This window comes from Artibeus jamaicensis, unplaced genomic scaffold (genome assembly GCF_021234435.1).
Source record: "Artibeus jamaicensis isolate MK-2021 breed Jamaican fruit bat unplaced genomic scaffold, CSHL_Jam_final contig_548, whole genome shotgun sequence".
Taxonomy (NCBI): domain Eukaryota; kingdom Metazoa; phylum Chordata; class Mammalia; order Chiroptera; family Phyllostomidae; genus Artibeus; species Artibeus jamaicensis.
In genome coordinates, this window is record NW_026521883.1 from 2,651,156 (window position 1) to 2,667,019 (window position 15,864).

General features: G+C 36.9%; 1 protein-coding gene across 6 annotated transcripts in view; it reads left to right on the top strand.

Moving 5' to 3' along the window:
- DDHD1 (DDHD domain containing 1) overlaps positions 1–15,864 on the top strand; it is an 87,716-nt gene that overhangs the window by 61,580 nt on the left and 10,272 nt on the right. For all 6 annotated transcript variants that reach the window (XM_053670091.1, XM_037155656.2, XM_037155657.2 and 3 more), the window contains 4 exons: positions 374–449; positions 4,084–4,233; positions 12,415–12,667; positions 13,644–13,835. In XM_053670091.1, the coding sequence (XP_053526066.1) occupies positions 374–449; positions 4,084–4,233; positions 12,415–12,667; positions 13,644–13,835 (671 nt within the window). The remainder of the gene's footprint in view (positions 1–373; positions 450–4,083; positions 4,234–12,414; positions 12,668–13,643; positions 13,836–15,864) is intronic.

A 15,864-nucleotide genomic window follows, 5' to 3' on the forward strand; every position in this document is an offset into this window, starting at 1 on the left:
TGGGAATCGAACCACGATTGTCCGGTTCGCAGGCCTGCGCTCAATCCACTGAGCTACACCAGCCAGAGCCTGGTGTGATTTTTTATTTTTACGAGAGATATATGTACATACTTGTCTCACATTTCACTGAAGGATCCACCAAAAAAACCTAACAGCAGGTATTATGAATAGTGGTACTTTTACTAATCATTTTATATACTTTTGTAGACTTTTCATGCTATAGTAGGTACATTTATTAAATACTGTCCATAGGGATTAATTTGAGGAATTAGATAATAGGTCATCAGTTTCTTCCTTATACTTAGTGAACTAGTGAGTACTCAATAATTATGAAATTATAAATATGTATAAATAATTTTATACTGCTTCCTAGGCTGAGAGAAATAGAAGAACGGCTACATGGATTGAAGGCATCATCCATGACACAAACACCTGCCTTAAAATTTAAGGTAAGGAAACATGGATAAGATTTTCATTATTCTTTTTCCAGAACAGTATTTGAGGCATGACACTAGGATTCAAATGAAATCTTAATTATTGTTCTTTCAAAGTGGTGTTTATTGAACACATACTATGTGCTGAATGGACACTGCTAGTTTCTGGGTTCTTCAAAGACAAGACAAGACAGTTGCCCAGACCTTAGGATAGAACGCAGTGTTACTGCTGCTATCAGCAGTATGCAAAATGATGTATATACAAGAGAGTAGTTTTTATTTTTAGCTAAAAGTGTTACAAGGGAATGACATTTGTACTTGTTACCAGTAAGTTGGAATGTTTCTAAGTGGAGGAAAGGAAAAATGCTATTCTGTGTAAAAGAAAGAACATAAAGGTATGGAGGGATGTAACTTTATATAGTACCTTCAAGAAACACAAAATAATCTCAAGCAGTGGGAAAAGAAAAATAGCTGGAAAATATTTAGCATTTAGTATTAACAAATGCATTAACAAAATATTTAGCATTAACAAACCTTTATGCCTAGCAATCTGGGGGGGGGGGGGGGGTCAGAAAAATAAGTGGAAATATAACAGTGATGATTCCAGGGAGGGAAAGTTGGCATTTCAGTCAGTGAAAGGTGTGTAACAAAAGCAGAAGATGGGACACAAGTGGTTTGTTTGGAGCAGGTGAACAAACCAGTTAGGTTAATGTGTAGAACTCAGGGCAGGGGGCTGTAGAAGAGCAGGGAGGGCTAGAAATAAAGAACTTATATATGATATGGAGAGTAGGAAGCTTTTCAAAGTTTTCAAGCATCAGAATGGAGCTGTCAAAAGCAATGGTTTAGAAGAATAAAAGTGGCAGAGAGATGTTGGTATTCCCCTCAGTGTTGAAAAGAATACAGCCTACAGCTGAAAAACAATGTTTCCATTGTTAAATGGAGTACAGCATAAGTTTCCTTGCGCTCATTTTCTGCTGACTATAGCCCATGTTAGTATACTATAGTACCTCTTCTTAAAATCTGTGGGGTTTTTTTAAAGATTTTATTTATTTATTTATTTATTTACTTACTTACTTACTTACTTATTTATTTATAGAGGGGAAGGGAAGGAGAGAGGGAGAGAAATATCAATGTATGGTTGCCTCTCTTGTGTCCCCTGCTGGGAACTGGCCTGCAACCCAGGCATGTGCCCTGACTGGGAATCGAACCGTGGTTGCTTGGTTTGCAGGACTGTGCTCAATCCACTGAACTACACCAGCCAGGGTGTGTGTGGTTTTTTTTTTTAATCACACAGATTAAGTAATAGAATGATGCAGAAAATTTTTTAAAACAGTAAGAATTTGGGGAAACAATTTGCAAAGTGTATGATTGTGTAACCACTAAGCTATATACCTGAAACTGATACAAAATAATATTGAATGTAAACTGTAATTGAAAAAAATGAATTAAATAAAACGTTCAGAATTTTCATAATATAGAATCTATCTCTACAACTTGTAAAGTTTTTTTTCAAACTTATACATTTAAAAACCATAACTAAATTTATAACATATATTTAAAAGCTATAAGAATGTAGTCTTTGGAATTATCCCCACCTGGAATTTGAGTTTCATTTTTATCACAATCATTATATATAATCAATGTCAAATACACAGAATTTATCTGGTAAAAGAAAGTAAACTCTTCTGTTTTGTGGACTGTTTTTTTTTTTACTGAAGAGTTGCGTATGATCCACTGAGATATATTAGGATCTCAAAATTTAGTATCACATATATTAGTAATTATGTACTATAATTCCGTAGTTACTATAGTGCTATAGTAGATCACAATACAAAGTCATATGTAGTCTAATGATATAGATTTAAAATTATTAATTAAGCATAGAAGAAAAATATAGAAATCAAAAGTTTGAAAAGGAATGTCTGATGAATTGGCAAATTAGTGTGTAGGACTCCAGAATTCTAAAAGGAACATAAATCTTCAGTGCCTATTAACTGGCAGATGGATTTACTTTCAGAATAGAGGTGTTAGCTACGTTGTGGGTGAATACTGAACTTTAAAAAGATACTGACAGACTTTGGTCTGGCGAATGGGAAACTGATTTGGATCATGAGGCTCTGCCAGTAAACACAATACCTCAAACTTAGTATGCACAAAAATAGAATTAAGAGTTTCCTGTTACGGTTAATGGAATTGCTAGCCTCCCAGTGAGCCAGAATCTAATATTATGAATTGCCTCTTACTCATTTCTTATCCCCGTCACCATTCATTCAGTTTCATTCCACCCTGTCTACTCATACTTTCATTTCTGAATGGGACAGCTAGTCCTCCCTGGATTCACGTTATCTTTTGCCTAAACTCAATAATTTCCTACCTTGTTTCCAAGTCACCAGCCTCTTGATTTTCCAGTTTATCCAGAAGCTACTATCAGTTACCAACCTCCTAAAACATGGGTCAAATTGTATTCTTTCACCACCTCTAAAATAAATTAAGTCCAACTGTCTTAATCATAACAGTCAAGGTTCTATAGCATTCTCACACTCCAAGCTACATTTTCCCCATACCCAATTTTTCAACCATGTCAGACTATTTCTGTTCCCTAAATTAAGCCATGTTCTTTCCTGCCCTTGCTTTAATTCATGTGGTTCCAGCCCCAGTGTCCCAACCCCAACCATGGAAATTCTTTTAATCTTTTTTGGCCCATGCAAATGCTTCCTCCTTTGCAAAGCTCTCAGACTTGAAATAAATTATTCCTTTCTCTGTTCTCTCCTTTAAAAAAATTTTGTTTATTGAATTTAGAAAGAGAAAAAAATACCAATTTGTTATTCCACTATTTATGCATTCACTGTTTGCCTCTTTATGTGCCTTGAACAGAGATCAAACCCAAAACCTTGGCTTATAGGGGCAACACTGCAGCCAACTGAGCTAGGGCCAACACAGCCAGGGCTTTTTCTATTCTCTTATAGCAACAATTTTCAAATGGTGCGCTGCAAGAATTTTTTAAACATGTAATACCTGCCTATTTAGTCAAGGGTACCAACCTCTTTTCTGTCAGATTGTCAATTTAAAAAAAGACAACAGTCAACAATAGCCATTCTATGTGAATGAATCAAAATTATACCCATTTTTTGTCATATTGCCAAAAAGATCATTTATTTTTTGGTGTGCCACAGAATTTCAATAATAACTTTCTTTGTGCCATGAGAAGAAAAAGATTGGAAACCATACTTTCCCTATCTTATGCACTTGTTTTATTCTGCCTTCCACACAAGATTCTAAACTTTGAGTACAAAAGCTCTGCCTTACTCATTTTTATATCCTCCACAGAATCTAGTGTATTACTTCATATACAGTAGTAGCTTAATAAGTCTTTGATTAGTATATAGAAACACAATGAAATTATCTTCCTTACCCTTCTCATTTATTTTCTATTATATTTAAAGTTGTTCCTATAAATAGATTGCATCGAATAATTAATGATTGGCATATAGTTAAATAATGCAAATGCCATCTAGAGAAAACTCATTAAAAAAAGACATATTTGGAGATAATTTTATTATTTGTATTTTACCATATGTTATATTGTGCCCAAATTGTATGAAAAAACACTTCACCGTTTTTTAAATTTTCGATGACTTTATTATTTTAGGTTGAAAATTTCTTCTGCATGGGATCCCCACTGGCAGTTTTTCTGGCATTACGTGGCATTCGCCCAGGAAACTCTGGAAGTCAGGACCATATTTTGCCCAGGGAGATTTGTAACCGGTTACTAAATATTTTTCATCCAACAGATCCAGTGGTGAGTTGCATATATAGATATTTTTCTCCATTAAATTGTCCCTAAAAGAATCTTTAAGAAACCTTGCAAGTTACCACTGAATTAATGAGAGTTCATTTAATGATTTTACTTGCATAGGTTCATCTTTTTAAACATTTGTGTTTTAGATGATAGAAGACTCAGGAAATGAAATACCTTAGGGATGACCTATTTATGTTATACTTATAGTATAAGAGTATCATGTAAAAATAATAATACAAGGGACAGGGACTCTTCTGGACTTTCAAACCATAACCAGTTGCAATACCCATAATCTAGCAATCATAAATTTTGAGAATCTCACTTTAAATACTTTTTCTCTAAAGCATGCATGCCACAATATCAAAATGTGTTTGGTAGATCCTTTTAGAAATGAAAATACTTAAATATTATGTATTAAACATGAAAAAGTAGAAGAGTTCGTTTTAGCCTGGTGGAATTACAAACTTTTGGGATTTTTATATTTTCTCTTATGTTTGTGTTGTACATTTTTAAAAATGTAAACACTCCAAGGATCTTGTATCCAGGCGAACAGTTTAATGCATAATTTTTTAGATGAGAAAAATGCTTCCTTAAGTCCTTTGGGGGGAAAGCTAGATATAACTAAATTTAAAATAAACTATTTTAAGTACCATTCGGACAAATGGCTTTATATAACTGTATAAAAGGTTTTTTTTTAAGATTGTTAGCTAGTGCTTAGGACCACAGTGGGAAGACTTTCACTCTTTCATCCGAACAGAAAGCCTGAAGGCAGAGGCAGATCTCTGGGAGCTCTGAGGCTGTAGCTGACCCTCCCCTGGGCCCAGCAGTGGTAAAAGCTGGTCTTGGTGTACAGCCTGGTTCTTTCTGCACACACCCAGACCCAGGAGAGGGAGCCACATGCTATTGATCTCTGATATCTCCAAACAGGTTGCCCAGAGCTACTCACAAGCCAGGTTTGACAGATCTACCTAATATATAGACACAAACACAAAGAGGCAGCCAAAATGGGAAGACAGAGAAACAGGCTCCAAATGAAAGAACAAGGGAATTCTCCAGAAGAACTGGATGGAATGGAGGCAAGAAATTTTTCTGATAGTTTAGAGTAATGATTATGAGGATACTCAACAGCATGAAAAAAGACATAGAATCCATAAAAAAGGACCAGTCAGAAATAAAGAATGCAATATCCGAAAAAAATAATACACTGGAAGGAATAAACAGTAGATTAGATGAAGCAGAGGATGGAATCAATAATTTGGAAGACAAGATAGAAAAAAAACACCCCATTACAGCAGAAAAAAGAAAAAATAATTTAAAAAAATGAGAATTGCTTAAGAAACCTTTAGGACAATGTGAAGCATAACAACATTCACATCATGGGAATTCCAGAAGGAAAATAGAGTGAGCAAGGGATCGAGAACCTATTTGAAGAAAAAATGACCAAAATTTTTCCTAATCTGGTGCAGGGAAAAGACACACAAGTCCAGGAAGCTCAGAGAGTCCCAAACAGATTGGACTCAAAGAGGCCTATACTAAGACATCATAATCAAAATGGTAAGGCTTAAAGGCCAGGAGAGAATCCTAAAAACCTCAAGACAAAAGCGGATAGTAACATTCAAGGGAGCACCAATTACACTGTCAACAAAAACATTTCAGGACAGAAGGGAGTGGGGTGAAATACTCAAGGTGGTGAAAAGCAAGGTCCTACAACTAAGGCTACTTTTCCCAGCAAGGCTAGCATTTAAAATCAAAGGAGAAATAAGGAGCTTCCCAGACAAGAAAAAGCTAAAGAAGTTTGTTAACACCAAACCAATAATGAAACAAGTGTTTTAAAGGTTTTGCTTTAAAAAGAAGAGCCCTGGCTGGTGTAGCTCAGTGGATTGACCACGGGGCCTGGGAATCAAAGGATCGTGGTGCACTGGCTGGTATAGCTCAGTTGATTGATCATGGACCTGTGAATCAAAGGATCATGGTTCGATTCCCAGCCAGGGCACATGCCTAGGTTGCGGGCCAGTTCCCAGTGGGGAATGCATGAGAGGCAACCACACATTGATGTTTCTCTCCCTCTCTCCTTCCTTTCCCTCAAAAGATAAATAAATAAAACATTAAAAAAAAACCTAAACCCCTAAAAAAAGAAGAAACAGAGAAAGAAAAAAATCAGAGGAAAATAGTTTACCAATAAAATGGCACTAAATACATATCTATCAATAATCACCTTAGATATAAATGGCTTAAATGCTCCAACCAAAAAACAGGGTAGTTGAATGGATAAGAAAAGAAGACCTATACATATGCTGCCTCCAAGAGATCCACCTCAGATCACAAAATACACACAGACTAAAAGTAAAGTGATTGAAAAAGATATTTCACGCGAATAGAAAAACTGGAGTAGCAATACTTATACTCCAACAAAATAGTCTTTAAAAACAACACTATAGTGAGAGACAAAAAAGGATGCTACATAATGAAAAAGGGAACAATCCAAAAAGAGAATATTACCCTAATAAACATTTACATACCCAACATAGGAGCACCGAAATATGTAAAGCAAATCTTGATGGATAAGAAGGGGGCAATTTGACAAATAGAGTCACAGTCAGAGATTTTAATATCCCTTTGACTTCCATAGGCAGATTTTCCTCACAGAAAATCAACAAGGAGACAGCGGGCTTAAATGACACACTAGGTCAAATGGACTTAATCGATGTCTTCAGAACATTTCACCCAAAAGCAGCAGAATATGGGGTCTATCCAGAAAAAGTCCAGCCATTTTAATATAACGAGAACAGTTTGTGCAATATTGATGTAACCTGGAAGCCAAGGAGAGTGGACTGGAATGCACATGTATGAACAATGATGACTTCATTGTACTAATCAGTGGGGGCAGTAGACACCATTGAGTGAGCATGTGTACTGTGTGGCCATTGCATTCAAAATGACTGAGCAAGTAGAGCAACAAATCTGCATCATATTTTGGGTTAAGCTCAAACATTCCTCCATGGAAACTATTTAGATGATTCAGAAGGACGCAGCTATGGGCAACTGGTGATTGGCAGCTTCATCAGGTTAGCATGCTATTCATGCATTATGTCTCGTGCAGTTTTTTGGTGAAACATCGGATCATCCAAGTGATTCAGCCCTGCTACAGCCCAGATTTGGCACCTTGTGACTTCCGACTTTTCCCCAAACTAAAATCACCTTTGAAAGAAAAAGGATTTTAGGCTGTCGATGAGATTCAGGAAAATACAATGGGGCAGCTGATGGCAATTGGGAGAACTGTGTGACGTCCCAAGGTGCCTAACTTTGAAGCGAACCAAGGTGTCATTGTCCTACATACAATGTTTTTTGTATTTTGTATCTTTTATTAATAAATGTGTCTTTTGAATATTATATGGCTGGGTACCTTCTAGATAAATTCCATATACATATTTCTCAAGTGCACATGGAACATTTTTTTAGGACAGGTCACATGTTAGGACACAAGATGAATCTTAATAAATTTAAGAAAATTGAAATTATATCAGGCATCTCTGACTACAATGCTGTGAAACTAGAAGTCAATCATAAGAACACTGAAAATACATAACCAAGATATGGAAGCTAAATACAGTGATCCCTCACCTATCACGGGAGTTACGTTCCAGAGACCCCTGCAATAGGTGAAAATCTGTGAAGTAGTGGTGTTATGTTTATTTTCTTATTTATATATATTTTAAGGCTTTATAAACCCTTCCCATACTCCGATAAACCTTTCCCACTGTCTTACTAACCTTTCCCACACTCTTATAAACACTTCATATGCTCTTAAACACTTTCTGCACTCTTAAACCTACATAATTTTAACAATATATAAAATTCTATATGGCTACTCACCAGTGAAGTATACAGTTGTCCCTCACTATATCGCAGTTCACTTATTGTGGCCTGCAATACAGTGAAGCCACAATAAGTGAACCACAATATAGTAAGGGATGACTGTAACTTGTTATACGAATGGGTCAAAAACAAGATCAAGGAAGAAATCAAAAGATACCTTGAAACAAATGAAAATGAGAACACAACAATCCAAATCTATGAAACACAGGGAAAGCAGTCCTAAGAGGGAAGTTCATAGCATTACAGGCCTATAAAAAAGAAAAACAAGAAAAAACTCAAATAAACAGTCTAACTTCACAATTAAATGAACTAGAAAAAGAACAACAAAGCCCAAAGTGAGTAGAAGCAAGGAAATAACAAAGATCATAGCAGAAATAAATTAAGTAGAGTCTTAAAAAAATGACACAAAAGATCAGTGAATCCAAGAGCTGATTCTTGGAAAAGATAAACAAAATTGACAAACCTTTAACCAGATGCATCAAGCGAAAAAGAGAGAAGACCCACATAAAACCAGAAATGAAAGAGGAGAAATAACAACTGACACCAAAGAAATACAAAGAACTATAAAAAAATATTATGGACAACTGTATGCCAACAAGCTGGACAACCTGGATGAAATGGGTAGGTTCCTAGAAACATACAATTTTCCAAAACTAAATCAGGAAGAATCAGAGCATCTGAATGAACAGATTACACCTAATGCAATTGAGGCAGTAATCAAAACGCTTCCAACAAACAAAAGCTGGTGGACTGGATGGCTTCACAGGTGAATTTTACCAAATATTCCGAGAAGAACTAACATGTATCCTTCTCAAACTATTTCAAAAAATTCAAGAGGATGGAAGCTTCCCAAACTCATTTTATGAGGCTAGTCCTATCCTAATTTCAAACCCAGCTAAGGATACTACTAAAAAAGAAATTGTAGACCAAAATACCTGAAGAACATAGTTGTTAAAATACTCAACAAAATAATAGCCAACCAAATATAGCAATGTATCAAAAAGATCATACACCATGATCAAGTGGGATTTATTGTGGGAATGCAAGGTTGGTATAACATTCACAAATCAGTAAATGTTATTCACCATGTAAACAAAATAAAGGATAAAAACTACATGATCATATCAGTAGATGCAGAAAAAGCACTTCATAAGTCTTATCTGTATGATGCAGATGATAATATTTACCTCATAGGGTTGTTAGGATATAGAGGGTCTGGCACAAATAAGGCCCCCCCTTTTTTATAATATATTTTATTGATTATGGCATTACAATTGTCCCATTCCCCCCCTTCATTCCCCTCCACCCTCCCTCCCACCCACATTCCCCCCCTTTAGTTCATGTCCATGTGTCACAAGTTCTTTAGCTTCTACATTTCCCACACTACTCTTGTCCTCCCTCTGTCTATTTTCTCCCCACTGTCTATAATTATTCTCTGTATCTTTTCTCCGCCTCTCCTCCTCCCACTCCCCTGTTGCTAACCCTCCATCTAATCTCCATTTCTGTGGCTCCGCTCTTGATCTAGCTGTCTGCTTAATTTGCTTTTGTTTTAGGTGTGGTTGTTAATAACTGTGAGTTTGCTGTCCTTTCACTTCATATTTTTTATTTTCTTAGATAAGTCCCTTTAACATTTCATATAATAAGGACTTGGAGATGATGAACTCCTTGAACTTGACCTTACCGAGAAGCACTTTATCTGGCCTTTCATGACTTGGAACACTTCTTTCTATTCCCTTGCCTGTAAGGTGTCTTTTGAGAAATCCATTGACAGTTTGATGGGAACTCCTTTGTAGGTGACTGTCCCCTTATCTCTTGCTGCTTCTAGGATTCTCTCCTTCATTTTAATCTTGGCTAACGTAATTATGATGTGCCTCAGTGTGTTTCTCCTTGGGTCCAACTTCTTTGGGACTCTCTGAACTTCCTGGACTTCCCGAAAGTCTATTTCTTTTGCCAGATTGGGGAAGTTCTTCTTTATTATTTGTTCAAATAACTTTCCCACTCGTGGCTGTTCCTCTTCCCCTTCTGGTACCCCAATAATTTGGATGTTGGAATGTTTAAAGATGTCCTGGAGGTTCCTAAGCCTCTCCTCATTTTTTTTTTGAATTCTTGATTCTTCATTCTTTTCTGTTTGGTTGTTTCTTTCTCCTTCTGGTCCACTCCATTGATTTGAGTCCCAGTTTTGTTTCCATCACCATTGGGTCCCTGTGCATTTTCCTTCCTTTCACTTAGCATAGTCTTCATTTTTTCATCTAATTTGTGACCAAAATCAACCAGTTCTGTGAGCATCCTGATCACCAGTGTTTTGAACTGTGCATCTGATAGGTTGGCTATCTCTTGGTTGCTTAAAAGTATTGGCTCTGGGGCTTTGATTTGTTCTTCTGTTTGAGCCATAATTTTTGGGCAGAGCCTTAGGTGTTCACCAGGGCAGGTCAACCCAGTCAGTGGCTGGGTTGTGACTCTATGTGGGGGCGGGGTCAGAGAGGGAACAATGGTGCTTGTTTTGCTGTCTCTCAAATTTCAGTCCCTTCTGCCACTTCCCACAAGCAAACTGGGCCCTGCTGGTTCTCGGGTGGGTGTGCTTGTGTACGTTCTAGGACCCTGTGGATCTCTCCAATGAAGTTTCCTGTGAGGCTGGGAGTCTCTGCTGGCACCTTTTTAATCAGTGCTTTTAGGCTTTATTTTCTGGCCCTGGGGCCCTGGGTTGCATGGTCTGTCTCACTGCCCGTTTTTGCCTAGTTTATCTGTACGCAAATGTGGGACTTTGGTCAGCCCCGAGCTGCCTGCGCTCTCAGGTCTGGCAGCCACCACCTTTTTCTGCCGGCCTCTCTACACCAGCCGCCGACTCTGCCCCTCTTACCAATCTGGTTGAATGGTTGCTGAACTTCCATACAGTTCAATTTTCTGTCTGTTCTGTTTGTATTTTTGTTTCTAAATCTTTGTTGTCCTTAATTTTGGTTGTGCAAGGAGGCACAGTGTTTCCACCTACACCTCCATCTTGGCCAGAGATCAATGTCCCCCCTTTTTTAAAGACTTTATTTCTAAAGAGAGGGGAAGGGAGGGAGATAAACATCAATGTGTGGTTGCCTCACACATGCCCCCAACTGGGGACCTCACCCACAACCCAGGCACATGCTCTGATTGGGAATCGAACTGGCAACCTTTGGTTCACAGGCCAGCACTCAATCCACTGAGCCATACCAGCCAGGTCCCCCTTTTTATTACATTAAAATCTTACGTTACAATATACTAAGCGTGTAATTCTGTAACAAAACAATATTACACTCAAGCACACCACATGGCATTCTAGGTAAAATGTTCCATTTGCTGTCCATCTCGTGCGAGACTTTCCACATCCCCTACCAACCACACTCAATGACATTACTTCTGCCTGGCCCTGAATATGTGAAAACATGTAGCTAGATATTCAGTATTTCATTAATATGCACTAATCTAGCTCATTTGTTTTATAACTTGAACGTGGACTCTGGGCTTTTGGTGTCCTTTGTATAATGTTAAACTTTGTTGAATTATAAAGGAGGGTTGTAATCTGGTTAATATTTTTATTACTCCTTTTATAGTTTTCCTGCAATATTTTAAGTAATGTTTTTTTAATATTTATGTCAAAACTGTGCTAGGTAGTTTTTACAAATAGTATCTGTTCTCTCCAACATACTTGAGAGGAAATGTTACCCCCTTTCCTACAGCTCAGGAAACTAAGGCTCTAAGACTCTGTGACTTGGTGTCACAGGTCATGAGTGACAGAGGCGGAATATGAACTCAGGGAACTCTGGTGCCAAATCCATGGCCATTTCCGCTGTGCCATTTCTGTTGTACCATTTCCACTTCACATTAGACAAATAATATCTGCATCTAATTTGTGTGTTATTATGTTAGTCTGTTTGAAAATAGTTTTCTAAGATCTCCTAAGATATTAAGAATTGATCTTATTTCCTGTGTTTCTGTTTACTCTTTATAGCTTCAGCTTTGTTTGTGAGACTAATATAAATCTGTTAATGATATGAGAACATAATAAAAAAATTTATTTCTCTGAAAGATTAATTAATGGGTACTATTAACATAGACTAACTCTAATTGTTTTTTTTCGTAGTTCCATCATTAAGGAACTGTTGGACCAGTTACATATTAGTAAGAGTAGACAAATAAGAATACATGTTAGAAATAACAGGTTTTTAAAATTTTCATAAGGTCTGTTGAGCATGTACTAGAATGAGAATAAACAAAGTTTACTAAAATCTGAGTTGTGTTTCTTAATGTTGTGTTTCTTTGAATTTTTTTTTAATCAAGGCTTATAGATTAGAACCATTAATACTGAAACACTACAGCAACATTTCACCTGTCCAGATCCACTGGTATAATACTTCCAATCCTGTACCTTATGAGCATATGAAGCCAAGCTTTCTCCACCCAACAAAAGAACCTACCTCAGTTTCAGAGAATGAAGGCATTTCAACAATACCAAGCCCTGTGACCTCACCTGTCTTGTCCCGCCGACACTATGGAGAATCTATAACAAATATAGGCAAAGCAAGTATATTAGGTAATTTCTCTTCAGTATTCCTTATCAGTGAATATAAGCACTTTTTTTACAGGCATTAAATTTGGAGTATTTGGAAATATTCTGTGTTACAAACCATCCAACAGTTAATTCCCGTGTTTTAAAATTAACTACCCCTCTCACTGTTCATGGTTGAGGACCAAAGCCCTGGAGTTCTCTGAGTAGATCAGATCCTATAGTTTTACAAAATGAATAATCTGGATGCACAAAAAAAGGTCTGGGGATCAAGTTTCTGATTTTAATCTTGGGAAATCTTTCACAAGTCATAGATTTAAATGCATCATCTGTGAAATGGGCTACTTGAGTTCTGAGGGCAGCCTTACCAACTAGTTCTCTGATCCATGTCCCAAAAGTCTCTTAAACAGTATTCTTCCTGAGGCAACAAGGATATTTAATTTGCCTCCGAATGATCTCCAGTGCCAGCCACAATGTTTGGGGTAGGGCTGGAGGTTAGATGCCAGCTGAATTTGTCCGTTGCTCTTACTTACAAGTTGCCTTAATATAAAATGCCACAAGATGGCACTATAAGTAGGCTTTACCTGCTGGTTTAATTTGTTTCACTTTGTCGTACAGATTGCTTATTGACAGTTTTTTATAACATACCACTTCACTTCAGTATCGAGTGTATAAATAATAAATATATGCCCATGTCAATGGCATGGTTTTTAAAGATTTTAATCTTACTAAATATTTTAACACATAATGGCCACTTAAATAAAACGGGATCTTTGTTCCATTTTAAGCTATATTCCTAGAGCTTATACACTCTCATTCTGTTTAATACCATTTTTATTTTTAAACCTACAATATAATTGTGATTTTTATTAAACGTTCCACCCTGGAAAAACATGGCCAGGGCTTGGTCCCTCTGCCAATTGGCTGTAATTATGGGTGGTGCTCTTTAGCTTGGTATGTGGTGTAATTCAACAGAATGACTGCCCTGTTTTCTGAAATGCAGGGGCTGCTAGCATTGGAAAGGGACTTGGAGGAATGCTGTTCTCAAGATTTGGACGTTCATCTACATCACAGTCATCTGAGACATCAAAAGACTCAGTAGAAGATGAAAAGAAGCCAGTTGCCTCGCCTTCTACGACCACAGTGGCAACACAGACCCTTCCACATAGCAGTTCTGGCTTTCTTGATTCTGCATGTTAGTTCATACTGTTCTTTCCTTAAGTTTAAATACTGTATCTTTTTTAAAATTGAAGAGAGCAGAGAGATTGAGATATTAACATTAGTAGTCAACTCTAAAATCTAAAGCTTTTAAATTAAAAATGTACTTTTGCTGCTTACATTTTTAAGACTAATTCCAGGTAAGTGGCAGTTTCACTGTCTGCGTTGGTGGATTAATAACAACCAGGACCTTGTGGCCCAGGGGTCCTAAGTGTGGAGCATAAAGCAAATCTCTTTGAGATAAGCACCCCCTGGTTCTTATAAAGTAGATTTTCAAAAATACGGTCTCTTTGGCCTTAAAAATTAATGTAGTTGCATCAAACCTATGCCATATCTACTCTTGATACTTTTTTAAAACTGCTACACCAAAGCTATCTGCTACTAATCCCTCTGTTTCTTTTATCCAGCCTAATTATAAAACCTTCAATGCTTCCAGTAGTATTGGATCCACTATATGGCCTTCCATTCTCTCCCAGCTACCTAGCATAAAGTCAGGTACTCAAGAAATGAGTGAAGGACTTGGCATTAGAATGGAGTTATCTTTATTTTCTCTAGGAGACTTACAGGGTTTAAAATTTTGAATTATTGTGAAACACTAACACACTTAGTATATTAACTTCCAAGGGTCTAATCTTGACCCTCACTTTTAAGTGTCCAGTAAAATAGGACTAAAAAGTCAAGACCAGTTATTCCACTAAATTATTTAGGGAAATGTAGATTTTTTAAATTTTATTTATTTACTTATTTATTTTTAGAGAGAAGGGAAGGAATGGAGAGAGGGAAAGAAACATGAATGTGTGGTTGCCTTTCATGTACCCCCTACTGGGGACCTGGCCTGCAACCCAGGCATGTGCCCTGACTGGGAATCGAACCTGCAACCCTTTGCTTCACAGGCCAGTGCTCAATCCACTGAGCTACACCAGCCAGGGTATAAATGTAGATTCTGAAACAGGCTACTCTTTTCTGTAACTATAGGAAAAGGAAAAGTTTTCTTTCTCTAAAAAATTTTTAAGCATCATATTTTAGATACTTAAAGTCTTGTTCTGTGCCTGCTACTCTAAATTTTAAAGTGAAATCATTGCCATCCATAAAACTTACTTTAAAAAGAAGTTCAGTTGTGACAATCCTGGAGGCTGGATCTTTCCACAGTCACCCCCACCCCGGGGTGAGTTACCCTGGGCCTACCGGAGTTGGACATTCCTGTTTAGGCCAGTAGCATTGTTTTAACTTAATCTTTGTTGGAATGAATACTGAACACTTTATAATTGCAAGCCTTTTGAACACTGCCTAGAAAATTCATTTGTGACTTTGATATTTACAAATTTCATATTTTCATTTTCTTATAAGAGTTCCTATACTGTCACTAACTTAAGCTCTCAATTCTACTTAATATCAGGATTGTGGTTGTGAAAATACAAAATCTTGCTATAACATGCAGATCTCAAAAGAAAACTAAACTTGTGAGGAAAAATAATTGTAAGAATTTTGTAAGATGGTAGGTAAAAAGTCACGATTCCTTAATGAACAGCAAAGATGTCAGTAAATAGTGGGAGTGAAGGCGGGAACAAAAGAGCAGGGCAGGTTTCCCGAGAGAAAGGGTAACGAAGACATGGAGAAGGAGCTGAGGGAGCAAGACTGTTTTTAGTGAGTTTCAGTTCATTTTGTTTTGTTTTCCTATTTAACATAGTAATTTCAAAATGATGGTAGAGAACCCTGTTCTTTCAGGACAACAGAGAGTAGAGATGCTTAGCTGTATTGCATCATTATATTTTGATAGCTTAACAAAATGAGTTTTCCGTCATTCTTACATATAAATTCTTTGTTGGTCCAAATGGTAAACTCCTTGTCAACTGTACACTCAACTAAATCTGAGCTCATCGTGAATCTTCATTATATATATTCATCTCTAGATACAGATGTAACTATTAAAATTAGGCAACTACTACTACAGTAGAATTCTGCCTTTTAAATGGAATCTTCAAGATTTGCCTTACTAATTCTTTGAT